The sequence below is a fragment of the Leptonychotes weddellii genome, chromosome 1 (assembly GCF_054177405.1).
Source record: "Leptonychotes weddellii isolate Sample4059 chromosome 1, ASM5417740v2, whole genome shotgun sequence".
Classification (NCBI taxonomy): Eukaryota; Metazoa; Chordata; class Mammalia; order Carnivora; family Phocidae; genus Leptonychotes; species Leptonychotes weddellii.
The window spans coordinates 99,353,484-99,374,235 of record NC_138369.1 but is presented as its reverse complement, the minus strand read 5'-3'; the positions used below and the strand labels follow the sequence as shown (position 1 = coordinate 99,374,235).

At 37.1% G+C, this 20,752-nt stretch overlaps 1 protein-coding gene across 1 annotated transcript in view; it reads left to right on the top strand.

Moving 5' to 3' along the window:
• IFT80 (intraflagellar transport 80) overlaps positions 1 to 18,498 on the top strand; it is a 107,161-nt gene extending 88,663 nt beyond the window's left edge. Inside the window, exons 13-19 of the mRNA XM_081802628.1 lie at positions 625 to 760; positions 1,178 to 1,325; positions 2,417 to 2,588; positions 3,703 to 3,792; positions 3,894 to 4,066; positions 8,465 to 8,588; positions 16,938 to 18,498. Of these exons, the coding sequence (XP_081658754.1) occupies positions 625 to 760; positions 1,178 to 1,325; positions 2,417 to 2,588; positions 3,703 to 3,792; positions 3,894 to 4,066; positions 8,465 to 8,588; positions 16,938 to 17,048 (954 nt within the window). The 3' untranslated portion in view covers positions 17,049 to 18,498. The remainder of the gene's footprint in view (positions 1 to 624; positions 761 to 1,177; positions 1,326 to 2,416; positions 2,589 to 3,702; positions 3,793 to 3,893; positions 4,067 to 8,464; positions 8,589 to 16,937) is intronic.
• The last annotated feature ends 2,254 nt before the right edge of the window (positions 18,499 to 20,752 follow it).

Genomic DNA, 20,752 nt, shown 5'->3' with positions numbered 1-20,752 from the left:
GTTATGGAACTTATTAATTAAAGTAGACCTCTCGTGATATTCAGACTTGCCTCACCCTTTCACTCTGTCTACTAAAGGTAGAACAGGAGGACAGATAGAAATGTTTCTCAGCTTGGGGCACCTGGGTAGCTCAGTTGGTTGAGCTGAGCATCTGACTCGGTTTTGGCTCAGGTCATGATCTCATGGTCATGGGATCGAGTACCCCCCCGCCCCGCATTGAACCAAGTTGAGCTCCAAGCTCAACAGGGAGTCTGTCTGATGATTCTCTCCCCTTCCCTCTTCCCCCACTGGTGCACACTCTCTCTTTCAAATAAATAAATAAATAAATCTTAGAAGAAAAAGAAATGTTTCCCAGCTTACAGAGTTTCAAAAAAATACACATTATTTATAGTGTTTTAAGGGGCATCTTTCCCTTGTAAATTTAAAAAAAAAAAAGTAACTGCTTTAGCTTTTGAATTATATCAGTAGTTTAAAATTACTTAACAGGGACATTTTATCTTTCCAAGTAGGGAGTGATATTTAATTGATCTTTAAATAAACAAATGTTCTTGTAATTGAATGATTTAAGTGATCTGATGTCAAGCACTAAAACTAATCGAGTATTTTCCTTTTTCTAAATTTTAGAATGAAATTTTGGAAATTGCTCTGGATCAAAAGGGACTTACCAACGATAGAAAAATTGCCTTCATTGATAAAAATAGAGATCTCTGTATCACTTCAGTGAAACGATTTGGGAAGGAAGAACAAATTATCAAACTTGGTAAAATAATTAGAATACATTTAAAATTTGATTACTTTGAATTTTCTTAGATCTACTCTGTCATATTTATACTAAATAGCATATTTACTTGAATTAATCTGTGAATAATGCTTTGGTCTTATAACCTTTCTTAACTACTTGACACCACTTAAATAGCAAGTCTTTAGCTGCTACAGCTACATTAGCATTGAAAGAAAGACTTACAAATTAAAACATAATGGTTCTAGGTAAAATACTCAAATATTTCCATACATTTTTTAAATGAGTTTTTGCACATTTTCACCATTATACAATCAGAAAATAGAGTCATACCTACCAGGAATTAGAAGGGGTCTTGTATGTCAGTTGATTTTTAAAGTATTTTTAATACTTATTATAGTGGAACTAATAGTACATTAACATTCTTTTTAAAATAAGGAACAATGGTGCATACTTTGGCATGGAGTGATACATGTAATATCCTTTGTGGACTTCAAGATACTCGATTTACAGTGTGGTATTACCCCAATACGGTTTATGTGGACAGAGACATTTTGCCTAAAACATTATATGAAAGGGATGCAAGGTAACATTTACTGTTGGAATTGTTTATTGTGATAAATAACTCTAAAGTGTCATGTTTTTGCTTCTAATTTCAATCCTGCAAGGTACCTTTCACTCTACCCAGTCAACGAAACTGCTCAGCTAAAGCTAGCTTAATGAGATTTAAGTTTTGGGGTCAAGTTGAAAGTGTTGTATAATACTATTATATTTATTTGTTCCTTCTATGGATATAATTTTCCTTATATAAATATAATTTTCAAGCCTAATGTTTTTTAGTGTAACTCAGGTAGTTTTTTTCAGTGTGGTTTAGTGATTTTAATATGGACATTTTTAAGATTTTTCAGTGATATGCAACATGTGTCAACCTTATTCTTTCTCAGATTATTATAACTTATTAATTATTATCATACAGGACTGTATGTGTCTCTAGAATTGAATTTTTAAATTAATATTAAAGATAGAAAAAATATATAAGGTTACTGAAGAGTTTTTTTTAATTTTACAGGCTTCAGAAAAAACATATATATTTCTAAATTCTCTAAGAAATAACAAGATCTCTCACTCTTGACAAAATAAGAATACAAAGCTTCTTAGCTCCAAACCTTAACTTTCAAATCTATTTTGAGTTCATTTTAATATTCAGTTCGTAACTTTAGCAAAACCAGAGAGGCATCATTTTAAAAGTATTTAAACTAATGAAGAGAAGTTAATCTCTTAAAGTTCACCTCTTTTTATTATGAGAAAATAATCTTGGAATCATCTTAATTTTTTATTGGTTTAAACTTTCAAACATGAGCACTGAGTTTTTAAATCATTTGTGTAATTTACCTAAGACTTAGGGGGAAAAAGGTTATTTCAAATGCTTTTAGGCATAGCTCTCAAATATGTAATAGTTTTTGCCACAGTAAACTTTTTTATTTTGCTCCAAGTGTGTGGCAAGTTGGATTCGGATGTTTATTTAAATATATACATTCTCCCTGGAGTTAACTTTTTTGGGGGTGAATTTTGGAGATTTGGAGACTTTATATCTATGTCAAGGGTCAACTCCCCAAATTTAGTATATATGAAAGATTTTGCTGAGAACATAAATTATACTTTGCTTTTTTCCAACAGTGAATTTAGTAAAAATCCCCATATTGTGAGTTTTGTTGGAAATCAAGTAACTATAAGAAGAGCTGATGGCTCACTGGTTCACATCAGCATATCACCATATCCTGCTATTCTCCATGAATATGTAAGCAGTTCAAAATGGGAAGATGCTGTAAGACTTTGTCGCTTTGTTAAGGTACTTTACATTTTAGATCCCTAATTGTGTATATATTGTGTATTAGTTTACACGTATCTTTGTGCAAGATGAGAAATGGTAACAGCTAAGGGCTGGAAAAATTGCAAATGAGATCATGTCTCTTTTTAATAAGTGAAGACATAAGCAATACAAGGGGATAGATATTGCTGTGTGATTTATTTTTGAAGAAGCTATAATTTAAATGAGTAGTTTCTCTATACTGGCACATATAAAATCTTCTCTGGAACTTTTTCTAAAAAGTCAGATTCCCAAGTTTTACCCCCACAGAGATTCTAATTTATTCAATCTGGGATGAATCCAAGGCATATTTTTTAAATTCCTCAGATGGTTTGTACACCTAAGGTTTAAGAACCTCTACTTTAGATCAGCATTTCCCAGCTTGGTTGAATCCAGTTTTTTCCAGGCATATTTGACCACAGAACTTTTTAATTTTACATGGCTTAGCAGTCCTTAGAATACACTTTTAAAATGACTTTTAAATGGTTTCCCTTACAATGAGTTGTTGATGGCAATCTGCGATAATAGCATTGTCTGAGAACCTCACTATTTCTCTGGTTCCTTGTAAGTTACATTCTTTGACCGCATAAAAAAGCCTGGAGGGTTTATAACCTTTAATTATCTTAAAAGTATGTCAGAAGTTCAAAAATAAATCTTTGATAATTAGAAATGAAAATTGGAAGAAATTTTATTCAAAAAAAGTTCTTTATTTGTTATTAATATATTTCAACAAAGTAGTCACATGAAATTTCCACATCATTAATTAATTAAATTAGTAGTTTTTTCAGTGCCATGCTCAGCAATGTTTAATTTTTTCATTAAAATGTAACCTTAATGTATTTTTTTAAAGATTTTATTTATTTATTTGACAGGGAGAGAGATAGCAAGAGCAGGAACACAAGCAGGGGGAGTGGGAGAGGGAGAAGCAGGCTTCCTGCCAAGCAGGGAGCCCGATGCAGGGCTTGATCCCAGGACCCTGGGATCATGACCTGAGCCAAAGGCAGATGCTTAACGAGTCAGCCACCCAGGCACTCCAGTTTTAATGTATTTTAAATCACTGCTTATTTGAAATAATTGTTCTCCTATTTCACTTTAGGAGCAAACCATGTGGGCTTGCCTAGCTGCTATGGCAGTTGCTAACAGAGATATGACCACTGCAGAAATAGCCTACGCAGCAATTGGTGAAGTAAATAATGTTTACTTATCTGTATGTTTGTGGGTTTTCTTACCATAATTTGTTATATTGCTGTCACTATCCACTTCATATATATTTTTTTCTTTTTTTAGATTGATAAGGTTCAGTACATTAATTCTATAAAAGAGCTTCCATCTAAAGAATCAAAAATGGCTCACATATTAATGTTTAGTGGGAACATACAGGAAGCTGAAATGGTACTTCTTCAGGCTGGCCTTGTTTATCAAGCAATCCAGATCAATATTAATCTCTATAACTGGGAAAGGTAATAAAAATGTTTTTCATCAATTCTAAAACCCAACTGATCTTAATGTATTCTTCTATCTACCACTTGGTAAATTACATTTTCCGCTGTACTTGATAGTTTCCTAACATCACAGAAGAATTTATTCACATTTCTATTTGTGAGGAGTTTGCCATTGAAGATTTATGCCTTCTCTAAACTTGTGATTGATTAGAAGTTGAAGTGTGAAGAAGAAAAAAGAGCCTAGGATGTCTCCCGAATTTCTGATTTCAATAACTGGGTAGATGATGGTACTATTAGCAGATCTGGAAGGGAATATAGTGAATTCAGTGTTAGGCATGTTGGATTTAAAATATTTGTGAAGAGATAGATATGTGATATTAGTTGATTAATGAACCCGGAGCTCATGAGAAAGATTTGAACTGGGGATGTAGATTTAGGAGTCATCAGCAAATGGATGGCAAGTAAAGCCAGAAGAATGGACGCAATTGCTTGGGAAATGTGTGGAGTGAGAAGACATCAACGACATTTATGGGGTGGGTGAAAGAAGAAAAATCTGCTGAAAGATTGGGATGAAGCAGTCAGACTGGCAGAGAGAAGCAGAGCCATGAGAGATTTGTGATGCTAAGGAAGAAAGGCTGTAGGATTTGAAATGAGGAGTGCTCAGTAGTAGCCTTCTCCTCGCATTAGGCTTCGACACAGATTGCTTTCTGAAACAGAGTGGCGTGCTGCTTTTCTCTATGACATAGGAGGTTTCTCCCCTCACTCTCTCAGTTATGTGTCCCTCGGTGAAAAAGCCTGTAGGACTTATACACACCTGAAATTACTATGTTATAAAATTGGCATGCTGATTTTTCCAGGTTTGAAATGTCTTTCATTATCTTTGTCTCTCTCGACCCCTACCCTACCATTTTTTTAAAAAGCAGATCCCAGTCATCAAATCACTTTATCTGTAAGTATTTCAGTATGTATCTCAAGGTTTTTAAAAATCTAGCCACAGTACCATGGTCACACTTTAAAGAGTTAACAATAATTCTATTCAGTGTTCTTATTTCTCTGATTGTCTCATAAATGTTTTGTTTTGTTGTTTGTTTGGTTGGTTCAGGATCCAAAGAAGGTCCATACATTATGATTGATTGATATGTTCTCAAGCTTCTTTTAATCTATAGGTTTTCCTCTTTCTTGTGTTTTCTTGTAATTTTCCCACTATAGAGACTGGGTCAATAGAGTTTCCCATAGTCTGGATTTTGTTGATTACATCTTTGTGGTGTCATTTGACATGTTCCTTTGCCCCTTGGATTAGCCATAAATTGTTGAATCTAGAAACTTGATTAGATTCAGGTTTAACTTTTTTTTTCCTTTTGGTAAGGCTCAATCAGAGGTGGTGTTCAATATATTTTCACAGTGACTGGTTGCCTATCTTTTTCTGTTATTAGCAGCCACTGATGATCATTGCCCAGATCCATTAATTAATTAGAATTCTAGAAAGATAGAATTTAAGTATTGGATAAAAAATATATTATGTTGCTTTTAAGATCCCTGAATTTCTATATTTGTTTAAGTCCTTTAGAAGGGAACAGATTTCATATTGTTTTTTTTTTAAAGATTTTATTTATTTATTTGAGAGAGAGAATGAGAGAGAGAGAGAGCCTGAGAAGGGGGAGGGTCAGAGGGAGAAGCAGACTCCCTGCTGAGCAGGGAGTCCGATGCGGGACTCGATCCCGGGACTCCAGGATCATGACCTGAGCCGAAGGCAGTGGCTTAACCAACTGAGCCACCCAGGCACCCCAGATTTCATATTGTTAATATGTGTTATTCCATTTGAGAAGCACAGTTCTGCTGGTTTGTGCTTCTGTCATTCATATTTGAATTTGAAAATTACCTGCAACTGGGCACCTGGGTGGCTTAGATGGTTAAGTGCTATGTAAAAGATCATATTTTGAAGTTATAAAATCTTTTTATATAACTTCCTTCTATTTTAAATCAGAGAGGATATATGGATTTATTCCAGCCCCATAATCTAATGTCACATTTGTTTGGTTGCCAAATAACCATTTTAAAGCTAGAGACATGCTGTTCCCATAACCCTTATATAATTGGAATGAATTCCTTCTCTGTGTGATAAAGAAACATTTTTTACCCAGTGTATGCTTTTAGAGAACATTTAAAATAGCACATATAATTTGAATGTTTACCTTTAGCTATTGCTCTTCAATCAGATAATGCATATTTTATAATAATAATGACTATCATATAGATAATACTTAGCATCTAGTATCTAAATGCAGTCTTAGACATCATATTCTGTTCTTTCTACATAATTAAATGTACTGATGTTCCATAACAAATTATCTCTTTGGAGATAATTTTCTTTCTGAAAAGTCCCAACCCAGAATAGATGCTTACGTATTTCCCACTTGGAATACTTCTGGTTTTGCACAACAAAAATTCCTTCTCCAATTGTGTTCAGTCATAAAAAAGGAACAGGAAATGGCATATTTCAGGTGCCAAAGGGCTGGTTCACCAGAGTCTCCACTCACACAACCACACTGGAGTCAGAGCCTTAAGGATATATAAAGGGTGATATGGGACAGGATTAGAAGGATTAAAGCATCTTTACTTCTATTTCTCATATTTTGAGCCTCTGTGAATTGGTTTTTGCCTTCTTGCATTTCACTTTTGTTCCTCTATGTTGCAGTACTTCTGCATTCTTTTCTATGTATCCTCTTTTTCTCTGAAAGACTTAAAGTCATAGGGGAATGAGGGAACTTTGTGAGGAGTTTGCGATGGATAGTAAATACTGATCCTTGGAGTTAGCCATATGGTTTATGTAAATATATTTTTATAAGAAATCATTGTGCTGAATTTCGGCATTATCATTTGTATTACACATGACTTATATTCGTAATTTTTATGTTAAGTCTTTAATATTTTTCTCAGTTGTCTACCAATTGTCAATTAATGCACAGGGCATATCTAAAATACTTTTTAGAGTGACTATTTAGGTCAAACCAAAGCATACTAAGAATGAAACAGATTTTCCTACTGAAGGGTCACATGTTGCAAAAAATCTAGTCAGTAGTCAGTATTGTCTAAAAGAATTGATTTACAATAGTTGGCTCTGATAAATAAATCATGACTGGCCTATTCAGAAGTCATATGTCATATTAGAAAGCAAGGAAACTTGAAAAAGAATGTGCTTTAACATCATACTTAAAAACAAGATTACAGAGCACCTGGGTGGCTCAGTCGGTTGAGCATTTGCCTTCGGCTCAGGTCATGATCCTGGAGTCCCGGTTTGAGGCCCACGTTGGGCTCCCCGCTCAGTGGGAGTCTGCTTCTCCCTCTGACCCTCCTCCCTTTCGTGCTCTCTCTCACTCACTCTGTCTCTCTCTAATAAATAAAATATTTTTAAAAAACAAGATTACCGTAAACAGTGTAGGAGAGCTATACTGTACTGGATTTTTCTGATTCCACTAATATGAGTTATGCACAGGATCATGGGCTGAGATGCTGTCCAAAACCTACATACACAAATAGGCTAAGAACTGAGGATTAATCTTTTCATTTCCCTCCAAATTATCAATATATAGATTTTATGTCTTTGCTATTATACCACTGATTTCAGTAATTCATTTAGTTCTTGCCTGCTATTTAAATAAAATATTACCTTAAAAATAACTTAGTTATATTGATATATATTAATTGGATTATAAAATTTAAATGACTATTAACTTTTTCTAAGAATCAAATGGCAAAAGGCGTTTTGTCAGATTTTTATTATCTACAAATTTTAGTTTTATAATATTTTAAATTTGCTGTATTATAACATAAAGGATATCAGTATTTAATTGAATATTGAGCAGAATAAACTTAGACTTTAGATAAATAAATTCTAGAACAGAATGAATTATAGACTTAAAAAAATGGTCAAGATAGTTAAGCCACTTACATAGGGGGTAGGTTCATTCATTTGAATTTTATTATGATTTCAATGAATTTTTCAGTGAACATTGACCATACATATACTCTGGAGTACTCACCAAAGAGAAATGAAACCCAGATTTCCCTTCAATAAATGTATAGGTTGTGGAAGAGACAGACTCATAAATAATAATTATAATATACTGTAAGCAGTGCTGTAGGAATAATAGTATGCGTAAAATGTTAGGGAACACAGATAAGAAAATGGTCATTTATTTCTACAAAGGAAGTTGGTCAGGGAGAAGAGATCATGTTTGATCTGAACCTTGAAGTGTAAGTAGGAATTTGCAAGATGGGTGAGGTAGGGAATGGTGTTCCATATTGAGGGATGAGTGGGGAGGGACCAACACAGACCATTTGTTCCACTCTTTTATCCCAAAATTCTGTGAGGCTAATACAAGCAGTGCTGATAATCTGTTTTGTTTCTCATTATAGGGCACTTGAATTGGCTGTAAAATACAAAACACATGTTGATACAGTTCTTGCTTACCGTCAAAAGTTTTTGGAGACATTTGGTAAACAGGAAACTAATAAACGATACTTGCAGTATGCAGAAGGTGTAAGTATTATACAGTATTTTATGATAATGTATATGCTTTATAAGTATACATATTTATCTTAATAAGACAAAATTGGGATAATTCATACCATAATCTCCAAAAAATAACTTTTTGCCTTATGATATTATAGTCTTATTTTGGCTGTATAATTATATTACTGATTTTTTTCTGGAATCTTAAAGCCATGTGTTTTTTTCTGGTTTTTTTTTTAAGATTTTATTTATTTATTTGAGAGGGAGTGAGAGACAGAGCACAAGCAGGGGGAGGGGCAGAGGGAGAAGCAGACTCCCCCCGCTGAGCAGGGAGCCAGCCGCAGGGCTTGATCCCAGGACTCCAGGATCGCGACCTGAGCTGAGGGCAGACGCTTAACCAACTGAGCCACCAGGCCCCTTAAAGCCATTTTTGATTAACTCAAGTTTGTTTTCATTATATTTAATTTGTATTAAAGTTGGGTGCTAATTGATATTTTTATATAAACAATATAAATGGCTGGGATAAAGGTTTCTAACTCCTGAATTTTGTCTTCCACCAGCTGCCCATTCTGCTCCAGGGGAAATACATAAACACCTAGGGCATTGGCCAGAAAATGGATACTTTGTCACTTTGCAAAATTCTAGGGAGCTAGTTTGCACCTGGAGAAGGGCCTCACCCAGGGAGACTTCACTGCCTAGAACCAAAGAAGGCTAAACCTTTGCCTTTCAAATCCCTACCCGAATCTCAGGTTTCATCACTGTAATTAGAAGAAAATCATTCCAGTATATAGCAGCCCACAAGGAGAGGTGGAGCAGTTTGCCCAAGTGCCTAGAGCAGGACTGTTGTTAGCCACCTGCTTAGATCCACCTAGGCTCAGACTACAGAAATAAATAGTTCATCTCTAGCCATGCAGACTCAAGAGCCTTGTAATCCCAAGACAGGGGCAGCCTTGCTCCAAATTCTGTGAACCAGTTGATTTGCTTAGCCTTTTATTCATTCATTTATTCAAAAAAATGTTTACGAGTGCTCACTCTGGGCCAGGTACTATGCTGGATGCTGAGTCAGATACGACTTCTGTTTTTGTGGAGCTTGTACATGATGTGGGAGTGCTGCTTCTTGGAGACAGAATAAAATGGAATGTTCTGACCTGTCCTAAAGAGCAGGGTAAATTAGATGAGTCCTGGGAAGAAGAACAAAGGTAGGGAGAAGGTATCTACAATTTCTACTAAAGCCAACATCATCCATTTGCCATATGACTTGAGAAACTCAGTCTTTTCCCTCTTATATAAGTTAAAACACAGTTCTTCCCTACTATGAGTCATTCACCTGTGAGTCTCCTTTACTGTTCACACAGAACACTTCACTTCTGATCACCTAATGTGTGGAGGTTTTTTCCCATGCTGACAAGCAATTCTCCAACACCAGCTGGGTGTCCTACAATTTAACTCAACTCTGACACTATCTACCTGGAGATAGCATCAGATTCCACAGGTAGAGGGCTCAGTCCCACAAGGTTGCACCCCACCGCCATCAGATGCCGGTTGCAAGCCCAGGTTATCACCTGTGCTTCTGACTGACCAGTTATAGATCAGAGATCCCAGTAACCCCCGCCTTAGGTTTCAGATGCCAGTCACAAGTCCAGGTTGTTAGCTGTACTTCTTACTGACTGGCTATAAATCAGAGGTCCCATGTCCCCTTTGTTTGATTAATTTGCTAGAGTAACTCACAGAACTAAGGGAAACATTTACTTATGTTTATTTAAAACATACATTTATTAAAGGACACAGATGAACAACCAGGTGAAAAGATACTTAGGGCGAGGTTTGGGAAGGCCCTAACCTCAGGAGCTCCTGTCTCTTTGGAGTTGGGATGTGTCACCCTCCCAGTGTGGATGTGTTCACTAACCCGGAAGCCCTTTGAAACCTGTATTTTGGAATTTTATGGAGGCTTCATCACATAGATGTGATAGATCATTAACTCCATTTTCAGTACTTCTCCTTTCTCAAGAGGTTGAGGGGCAGGACTGAAAATTCCTAGCTTCTAATCATGGCTTGGTCTTTCTGGTGACCAACCCTCATGCCGGAGCCATTCAAGGACTTATCTGGAGTTGTCTCTCTCTTTTTTTTTTTTTTAAAGATTTTATTCATTTATTTAAGAGAAAGAGAGAGAGAGAGTGAGAGAAAGAGAGAGAGTGCAAGCAGTGGGGGGAGGGGCAGAGGGAGAAGCAGACTCCCAAGGAGCAGGGAGCCCGAAGCGGTCCTTGATCCCAGAACCCCAGGATAATGACCGGAGCTGAAGGCAGGCGCTTAACCAACTGAGCCACCCAGGCGCCCTGGAGTTGTCTCTTTAAAAGAAAAGATGCTCCTTTCACTCAGGAAATTACAAAGGTTTCAGGAACCCTGTGTCAGGAAGCGAGGTCAAAGACTACATATTAGAACAAAAGATGCTCCTAGTGCTCTTATCACTTAGGAAATTACAAGAGTTTCAGGAGTTCTCTGCCAGGAACTGGGAGCAGAAACCAATATATATATTTTCTATTATCTCACACCATATTTAAAATACTGAGTGTCGTGATCTACATTTTTGCACTTCAAAACAGTTGCAAGATAGTAAAGCCTTTGGGGCCATTCTTAGAGTTTCTGGATGCAATTTCAACATCTGGATCTGGGATAGACATGAGTTGTCTATTTCTTGGTAGGAAGCAGTGTATTTTTTTTAAAGATTTCATTTATTTGAGAGAGAGAGAGAGAGAGAGCATGAGCGGGGGGGAGGGGCAATGGGAGAGGGAGAAGCAGACTTCCCGCTGAGCAGGGAGCCCGACGACATGAGGCTCAATCCCAGGACTCCCAGATCCTGACCTGAGCCGAAGGCAGACGCTTAACTAACTGAGCCACCCAGGTGCCCAGAAAGGGGTGTATTTTATAGATGCTCCACAGACTTTTTGTTTCATTTGGAACTTCAGTACTGAAAATGAATCCTCTGAGAGTTTGGGCTGTGAGAGCTTACTCTACTATTGGGACAAACTCAGGGTCCCTGGGACCTCCGAGGACTACACTCTAATTCACAGAATATGACAGTAGCCACCACCACTACAGTGCTAAGCAGCCCAGAGAATCACCGATCACTTGATCTTTTTATCATAGTTTTGAAAATATGATGATATGTTAAAACTGAGCACCCACGTTAAATTTACTTTATTGCATAATTTTTAAGCAGATTCATCCTACTCTGTTTCGTCTTCATTATCCTTGCCATTAATATTTTTTTCAGTATTTTCACATTAGGTGCTTTGGAGGACATAGAAAATAAAATTCTTACCTTCAAATTTTTAATTATTATAATTTATATTATAAAGATTGCATTATAATTAAAATTATATTTTAGAGAGCAAAAACTTAACATTTTTATCTTCTTTCTTATTATCTATGTATTCAACTGTTACCAAAATGTAATACATCAATCACAAGAGTGGCAGAAATCTTCCAAATGAGATAACTAGAACAACATGACTTTTTGTTATTTTGAGGGCTTTTTCTTTTTTTAACCCTGAAACTATATAGGTTACCTTGACTCCCCATGGTCCTATGTTCTAGTATCCTCCTTTTTTTCCTCATTAATGTAATTTGGAAGCTAACTAGAAATTACAAAGTAGTATTTTTTTTTTTAAAGATTTTATTTATTCATTTGAGAGAGAATGAGATAGAGCATGAGAGGGGGTAGGGTCAGAGGGAGAAGCAGACTCCCTGCCGAGCAGGGAGCCCGATGCGGGACTCGATCCTGGGACTCCAGGATCATGACCTGAGCCGAAGGCAGTCGCTTAACCAACTGAGCCACCCAGGCGCCCTACAAAGTAGTATTTTAAGATGAAAATTATTTTTAAAAATTTCCCACTATTTATCTAAGCCAAAATTTTGATTATATAAACTTTTTAGTTGAGAATTAAGAGTTAAATAGAGATCATTTTTAAAAACTGAGAAATTAGGGGTGCCTGGGTGGCTCAATCAGTTGAACATCTGACTCTTGTTTTCAGCTCAGGTCCTGATCTCAGGGTCATAAGATTGAGCCCCACAACAGGCTCCTCACTGAACATGGAGCCTGCTTGAGATTCTTTCTCTCCCTCTCCCCCTCCCCACTCTCACTTTCTCTGTCTCTCTCACACACACACAAAATAAATAAATCTTTTTTAAAAAACTGAGAAATTTGTTCTGGATATGTGGTGAATTCTGGTGGGCTCACAATGCATAATGTGAAACCTTATAAGTGAAAAGTTTCATATACATTTGTCTTTATGAGCCCTGAAATGTTATTTGGGCATTTCTAGTTTAAAATATGGAAACCTGGGATTTATACAAGATGGACTGTCTTCTAAGACCCCAACTAGAGTCATTATACCTGGTCTACAGCAGTGTTCAGTAAATATTTGTAAAATAATTTGCAATTCTGGCAAATAAAATTCACTCTACCGAATATATTCTGTACAAGAAGAAAAGTAGAAAAACCAGGAAATGTTTAAAACATTATTCCAGGAGAGAGAAAACAGTGGAAATACAAACAAACCAACAGCTTGGGAGCAGAATTTCAGAAAGTATAGAATTTTGAAGAAGAGCCAATACTGTAGTTCAGACAAACCACTTTAGGCATAGCTACTACTTAAGCTCTTTTGCAGGTTTTAAGTCCTTATAATCTTATGAGGTCCTGAGACACAAAACCTAAGAGAAATTGTTAGGTGATAGCTCATCTGCTAGGTAGTTACTTTTTATTCATTCAATATTTATTGAGCACTTTTGGCAGGCAATGTACTCCCCTTGCTACTTTGAATATAAAAGTAAACATGGCAGACACTGACCAGGTAGGAGATTACTATAATAGTTCCACCAGGAGATGGAAAGGGTAAGATTAATGTAAGAAAAAAAATCAGTTGTAAAATCGAGAGAACATTGTGCTTGGGGGTGGGAGGAGAGGTGGTTAAGCTGACTAGGCAAGATATTTGAGAACAACTTCATTTCTAGCGTGGGTGACAGTAGATGGGGAGGGATACCATTAATCTAGATAAGGAACATGAGAATATACAAGTTTTAGACCTTTTGAGTTTGAATACATGAAAATATACATTTTTTTGTTTGAAGTCCCTGTGGGGTATCCAGATGGAGATATCTAATGGGCAATTGGAAATATAATTGTGAACATTGAAGGAGTAATCAGGACATGATAAATAAATTTATGGTCATGACCCATGTAGGCATAGTTGAAGCTATGTGAGTTGGTATGATCTCCTAGGGAAAGTATAAAAAAGTTGTGGTTGGAACGCTGGTGCATATTAACAGTTAAGAGGTTGTCTAGGGAAAAGATACAGGAGAAAAAAAGACTGGGAAGAACATTTAGAAAGGAGAGCAAATCAGAAGAGAATGGTATACAGTCTGAGAGATTTTTCAAAGAGCTGTGGTCAACAAGGTCCAGGGAATGCTTCTACATCAGGACCTTTTTCTTCCTTTTGTCATCATGCTCTTCCCCAGATATACCCATGGACTCACTTGTCTCTTGTAGGTCTTCACGTCAGCTTCTCAGGGAGGCCTTTTCTTACCACTCTATTTGAAACACAATACCCGTTCCCCCCCAACTCCACCCCTGGCATTCACTGTTTCCCTTCCCTGTTTTCAGAACTCTTACCACTTCTCACATTTTATATATTTTTATATCTTCCACTGTTATCTTTGCTTATCTTTCTATGAAGCCTGTGATTTTTATCTTTTTGTTCACTGCTGAATCCTTGCACCTAGAACAATCCTTGGCATATAGTAAGCACTAAATATTTGTTGAAGGAGTCATTGAATCATATATAGGATGAAGAATAAAAATACTTGATGGTGGCATTAGTGAAAAGTTTATGCAGTGTAGTAGGAACACAGTTACATTACAGTGCTCTGGGGAGAAAATGAGAATCAGGAATGAGAAGAAGAGTGAGGGTGGTAGTTTGCAGGGAGACAGAATTGAGGGGGAAGGATGATAAGGAACAGCCAGTGAAGAGGAGGAAATTGAATGTGTAAGTGATAACTGAAGGCAGATGTCCCAGTGGAGTGGAAGAAGATGGGATTGGGGACATATGTGAAGAGGTTGGCCTGAGACAGAAGGAAAAGAGCCAGAGATGGATACAGATGTAGGTAAGTTTGTGTGAAGAAGGAAACTAAGTGAATTCATGTCTGATGGTCACTGTAGTCTCTGTAAAGAGGAAGCTGATTTTCAGCCGAGAGTAAGAGAGATAGAGGATGGAAAGCCATTTGGTATGATTTTGAAATTACTTCTCTGTGAATAAGAAGAATTTACCAGGGACTAGAATAAGAAGTGCCAAATAGTACTGACACTCCCTATAATAGAAAAAGATGTGTCTTCGTGTAGAAGTCAGTCACTTGAAAGCTGTCATGAGTACATCCTTATCTAAAACCCACTAGTAAAAATACTCTAAGAACTAAATTATCAGTAGAACACTATTCTAAAACTGGATTAATGCCAGAGTGGAAGTGAAACGTTTATTTTCAATAGGATAGCTATCAACTGACACCCTCATCTGTACTGTAACAAGTGACTAATATAGATGCCATCAATTTGCTTGATGGACTTCTGGTGCAACAGAGCAAGTGTTATGTAGGGCACGGTCAATATATGGTTTTATTGTGATGGATTAGGTCAGTCTAAGGCTGCAAGAAGGCCAAGGCATTAATCATGTTTTGTCTTTCTTTTTGCAAATGTTTTGTTAGACTTAGAAATGAGTGTTTTGCCATTGAAAAATATCAAGTTCTGGCCTGATTGAAAAATGAGTCTTTCAAATTATCTAATATTTGTTCTGCCTTTCAGTGAGCTGTCACTTGCATCTTACCACACATTCATCTTCTATGAGTAAGAGGGATTCTTTTAATTCATCTATTTTACACATTATAGGCAAGTATATAGAACTATCTTTTTAAAAAAGTGACCAAAATATCCACAAATTACTGTACAAAAATTTAGTTGAAGGATATTGGAATAAAAAAGAACCACATACTTAATTCCATCAACTTTCAGCACAAAATAAAAGAGGCATGGGGGCGCCTGGGTGGCTCAGTTAAGCTCTGACTCTTGATTTCGGCTCAGGTCATGATCTCAAGGTGTGGGATGGGCCTGCTTCTAGCTCCACGCTCAGTGGGGAGTCTGAGATTCTCTCTCTCCCTCTGCCTTTGCCCCGCCCCCCGTGCGCTCTCTCTCTCAAATAAATCTTAAAAAAAAAAAAAAAAGAGGCATGAAGTCCTGATAAGGTTAAATTAATCTCCCAGTTACTTGAAAGAAATCTGCTCAGGGCAGCATGTAGTACCTCAGTCTGGATTAATACTTAATTCACTCAGTTCCCCTATATGGAAGTGGAAACCAGTTCACTTTTTGCTCAGTCTCAGGAGTTTGGGTTTATTTCATTGTAAATCAGAGTTAGTTTAATCTAGGCCCCAATTTTTCTGTGTCTTTCCTGAGAGAACACACATTCCTAAAGTAGTGACCTCCAAACTTTTTTAAACAATAGAATGCTTTTTCCTAAAGAAATTGTTCATAGAACTGAGAGAAGAGTCCATTGCTAACACCTAGTGTAATGAGCTTAGGGGAAAGGCAGGGCAGGGAGCACTGCATCATGGATCAAAGGGAAGGAACAGGGCTGCCTGGCTGACTCTTGATCTCCCAGTTGTGAGCTTGAGCCCCATGTTGGGCATAGAGATCTAAAAAAAAAGGAAAGGAAACGAGAATGGTACCAGTTTTTGTGATTATTTTTGTGTGTCCCCCAGCCTTGCTTACCCACTGCGCTTCCTTTAATATCTTTTTGTCATTGTCTAAACCATCCCAATGTCTATATTACTTTACAAGTTGTTGCAAAGCAGCCAGTTTTTCAGAGTATGCTCAGGAGAAGCGAATGCTCCTATATCCTTACTCAGAGCTAGGCTTCTACTGGAAACCTCAGTATATAAGAGGTAAAGCGCTAACCCATTTGAAACATGGCCTCATGGTGAGGACCCTGTCCATTTTCCCCCTTGTTTCACCTTCTCCTTCCTGGCCCTGAGGCACCTTGCAGAATCCTAAGACTCCATGGGACTCTTTAGATGTACCTTTTATAAATAGCTACAACTAGATTTTGGTCTTTTGAATCATAATGAGAGTCTTCGCTTTTTATTGTGGTAATTGCTCCGTTTGGTCTTATTCTTAAAGGTATTTTTTTAGCATTATTTCATAACCTGTCTTTCATGCTCTCTTTTTCGCTAGTGATTTAGAAGCCATCATTCTATTTTTCTTTGCTCTTGGTTACCTTGAATTAAGCAAAATATGGTATAAAATATAAGTATGTTTCTTCTTTTCTTCTTTTGCAGCTCCAAATAGATTGGGAGAAAATCAGAGCCAAAATTGAGATGGAAATTACTAAAGAACGAGAGCGATCATCAACCAGCCAGTCCAGCAAGAATATAGGTCTGAGGCACTAAATTTCTTGCTTACCTCAAAGAATTTTTACCTTTTGAAACTAATTCTGATTAATCAAGGATAATCATATTTTCAATGCTAAAAAAAGGCAGACTCTTTAAGTATAAGCACTTGCTGTGTATTTAAAACTAAAAGTACATTCAGAAAGACTAATCACAAAATAATTGATGTAATTTCATCTTTTATATATTTTAGTCCAATAATTACAAAATATTCCTATATGTTTATGATACACCTATGTAGTATTGCTAACATTCCAATTTTTTGTCCATTATTTTATCCCTGAATCTTCAGCATGAACAAATACTAATTCTGATAATAAAACATTGGACTCTTTAAAATGTATGTTATCATTAATTTTTATTCAACCTCTAAATTGTAAGATGTTCCAAAAGTTTATTTATATAAGAAAAATACATGAGGGTGGATTTATGAAAATGTGTGTATATATATATGTGTGTGTGTATATATATATTTATACATCAATGTTCATAGCAGGATTATTCACAGTAGCAAAAACATGGACAAAAAAGATGTCTATCAACAGATGAATGGATAAACAAAATGTGGTATAGACATACAGTGGAATATTATTCAGCCTTTAAAAGGAAGGAAGTTCTGACACATGCTACAACATGGATGAACCTTGAAAATATTGTGCTAAGTGAAATAAGCCAGACTATTGTATGACCTCACTTATATGAGGTGCCTACAATAGGGAAGTTCATTGAGACAGAAGAAATAGTGGTTGCCAGGCACTGGAGGGGAGTTGGAAATGGGGCATTATTGTTTAATGAGTACAGAATTCCTGTTTGGGATGAATGAGTTCTGGAAATGGACAGTGGTGATGGTTGCACAGCATTGTGAATATAGTTAATGCCACTGAATCGTACACTTAAAAATGGTTAAAGTGGTAAATTTTGTTATATATATATATCTTACAATTTTTTAGAAATATATCTAGGATGGACAAGAAATATTTTCCTCATTCCTCCTTGACTTGAGAATGTTCAGGCGTTAGGTCCTGGAGTCTGAATTTGTGAAAATCTTAAATGATAAACCTTTTTGACTACCTTAATTCAGTATGTCCTAAAATTATTGCCACAAAAGCTTTTGAACATTAACACAAATACTCCTTAGAAAATCCTCCATGAAGTAAATTTTGGAAAGGTAGATTATGGACTGGGTGTATGCGTATGTATTGGAAAGTGATTACCTCTCTCACTCCCATTTTAATGAATATATCTAGATTTCTTTTATGAAAATGTTTCTGTCTTTTTAATGTATTTCTTTTCTTTTTTGGAATGTTGAAATATTCTGTTCTTCATCCAGATGCTGGGTGTAAGAGTGAGTTCAGTTTGTGAAATATGATTGAGCAGTTTACTTATAAGTTGTACTTATTTATATGTTTTACATTATGTTATATTCCAATAAAAAGTTTAAGAAGAAAAATGGTTAAAAGGGTAAATTTTATATTTATTTTACTACAATTTAAAAAGTTAATATAACGAAATATGTCTGCATTCTAACAATTCTGATACCAACAGGGTGTTCTACAATTCAGTTCTGATACTACCCAGAGTTAGTGTCAGGTCCCACGAACTAGAGGACAGGATCCCTAACTAGTTGCTAGCCACATGCGGGGACCCCAGGATAGCCAACTTGTGACTTGGCTGCAGATTTGGGGATTCCTACCATGCCCCCTTTAGGTTTGATAGTTCACTAGAATGACTCACTGAACTCACTGAAATGCTTTACTACAACTACAACTACAATTTCATTATAAACGATACAACTCAGGAGCAGCCAAGTAGAAGAGATGCATAGAGCAAGGTCCAGGAGAAAGGAGAGGTCTGGGGGGAAAGCGGGGTGGCACAGAGCTTCCATGCGCTCTCTTCATGGAATCCAGGACCATCATTCTCCCCGCACATTGATGTGCTCACCAACCAGGAAGCTCTCATAGGCCTTGCTGTTCTGAATTTTTTTTTATCAGGGTTTTATTACATGGGTATAATTGGTTAAATCACTGGCCACGTGATTGAACTCTTCCTCTCCCTGGAGGTCAGGTGGCTGAGCCCTCCAACCATGTGGTTATTCTGCTGACCAGTCCTCATGCTGAAGCTATCTAACCACCATCACACACACACACACACACACACACACACACAGAGTCACCTCATTAGCACAACAAAGATCCTATCATTAAGGAAATTCAAAGGGTTTTGGAAGCTCTGTACCAGACACCCCCTATACACCTCATCTCAAACCAGATATATTCATTATGTCACAGGTTATCCCCTGGTCTTTGACCATGGGATCTTTTATGGCAAGGTACGTACCTGACTGAGCATAAAAGATACAGCAACATTTAGAAGAGTCAATGTGGGGTAAGGATAGGAAGCTATTAATCAATTTCCCAATACATTTGATTATCAATATCAGTATTATCTTTTCAACAATGCCAGTGTGTAATAGCATATCACATTATCATAGACATAACCTGAAAAATAAGAGTCAAAAGATATTGGCACATTACTAGAATCCCATCCAGTCTCTAATAATTAGTCCAATCATCATCATATCCTAGGACCAGAATGTCTCTCAGAGTGAGGGCACTTAGGGTTGCAGGCTTCCTTCCCTTAATCTTGTCAAGTTCCAAAAGCAGGAGTGGTCTCAGCTTCACACTTTCAGGCATCTGGTATAATTGAGCTAAAGGACAATCTCATCTCTTGCTCTGAGCTTCTTGCCAAGCGTTAATATTGGAATTTTCTCATTGCATAACAAATTTATTCATTCCTTTATTTTTAGCCACTATTCCTCCTCTCCATCTATATCCAAACCTTTTCACCTTTGGAAGGTACCTTAGGTTCAGCCACTGTGCTGGTCTAGGTTGCAAGCAACAATACAAGTCTAGCAAGTGCCTCCCCCTTAGTCTACTCCCATTCATGTAGGGTAAGGTTATACACGCACAGACCTAGTGGGCTATTTCCACCCACAGGCGATATAGTTTATGCATTGTTAGCCCCCAAAATTGCCAGATAGAGTGAAAGCACAGCCCACCCATTAGGCCCTTAGGAATTCTGACAAATATTTTAAAACAGTTTGTTGCTTAGGAATCATTCCTTCTTCAGCCACTATAGTTGCAGCCGCGGCCCACGAACCACGGCACCAGGCAGGAAAAAGAAAGTTAAGGTGATGTGGGAAAGGAAAAAAAAGTATAGTTGTTGTACCAGCATCCTCCCCCACCCCTTGACCCCAGATCCAGAACAGTGGGAACACTCTCCTAGCCCCTCATGTTGAGCGTGAGCACACACTCATGAAGGCATGTAAGCCAGCCCTTCTTGTCTCTATCCCCCCCCACCATTTAGACAACCAATGTTTGATTGCCTGTTCTAATTCTTTACCAAAGTACTGCCCTGAGGAAGATACAGTAGTCCTCCTTTATCTGCGGTGTTCATTTCCACAATTGGAAATTGTGGGCCCATCTGCAGTCTCTAAATCTCTCTTGCTGGCAGACAGAACAGTTCCTATTGGCATTTTGTGCCTCTGCAGGTGCAAAAAGAATATGTCTAGATTCAACCCCTCTGCATTGTTTCAGTCCACTCGCTTCATTAACCCAGTGGCTACCTCAGGTGAGCACACCTGGGTATCTGCTTGTCAATTCCAATCATCTTCTGATGCTGGAAGGGGGTTCTGATGGGCATTG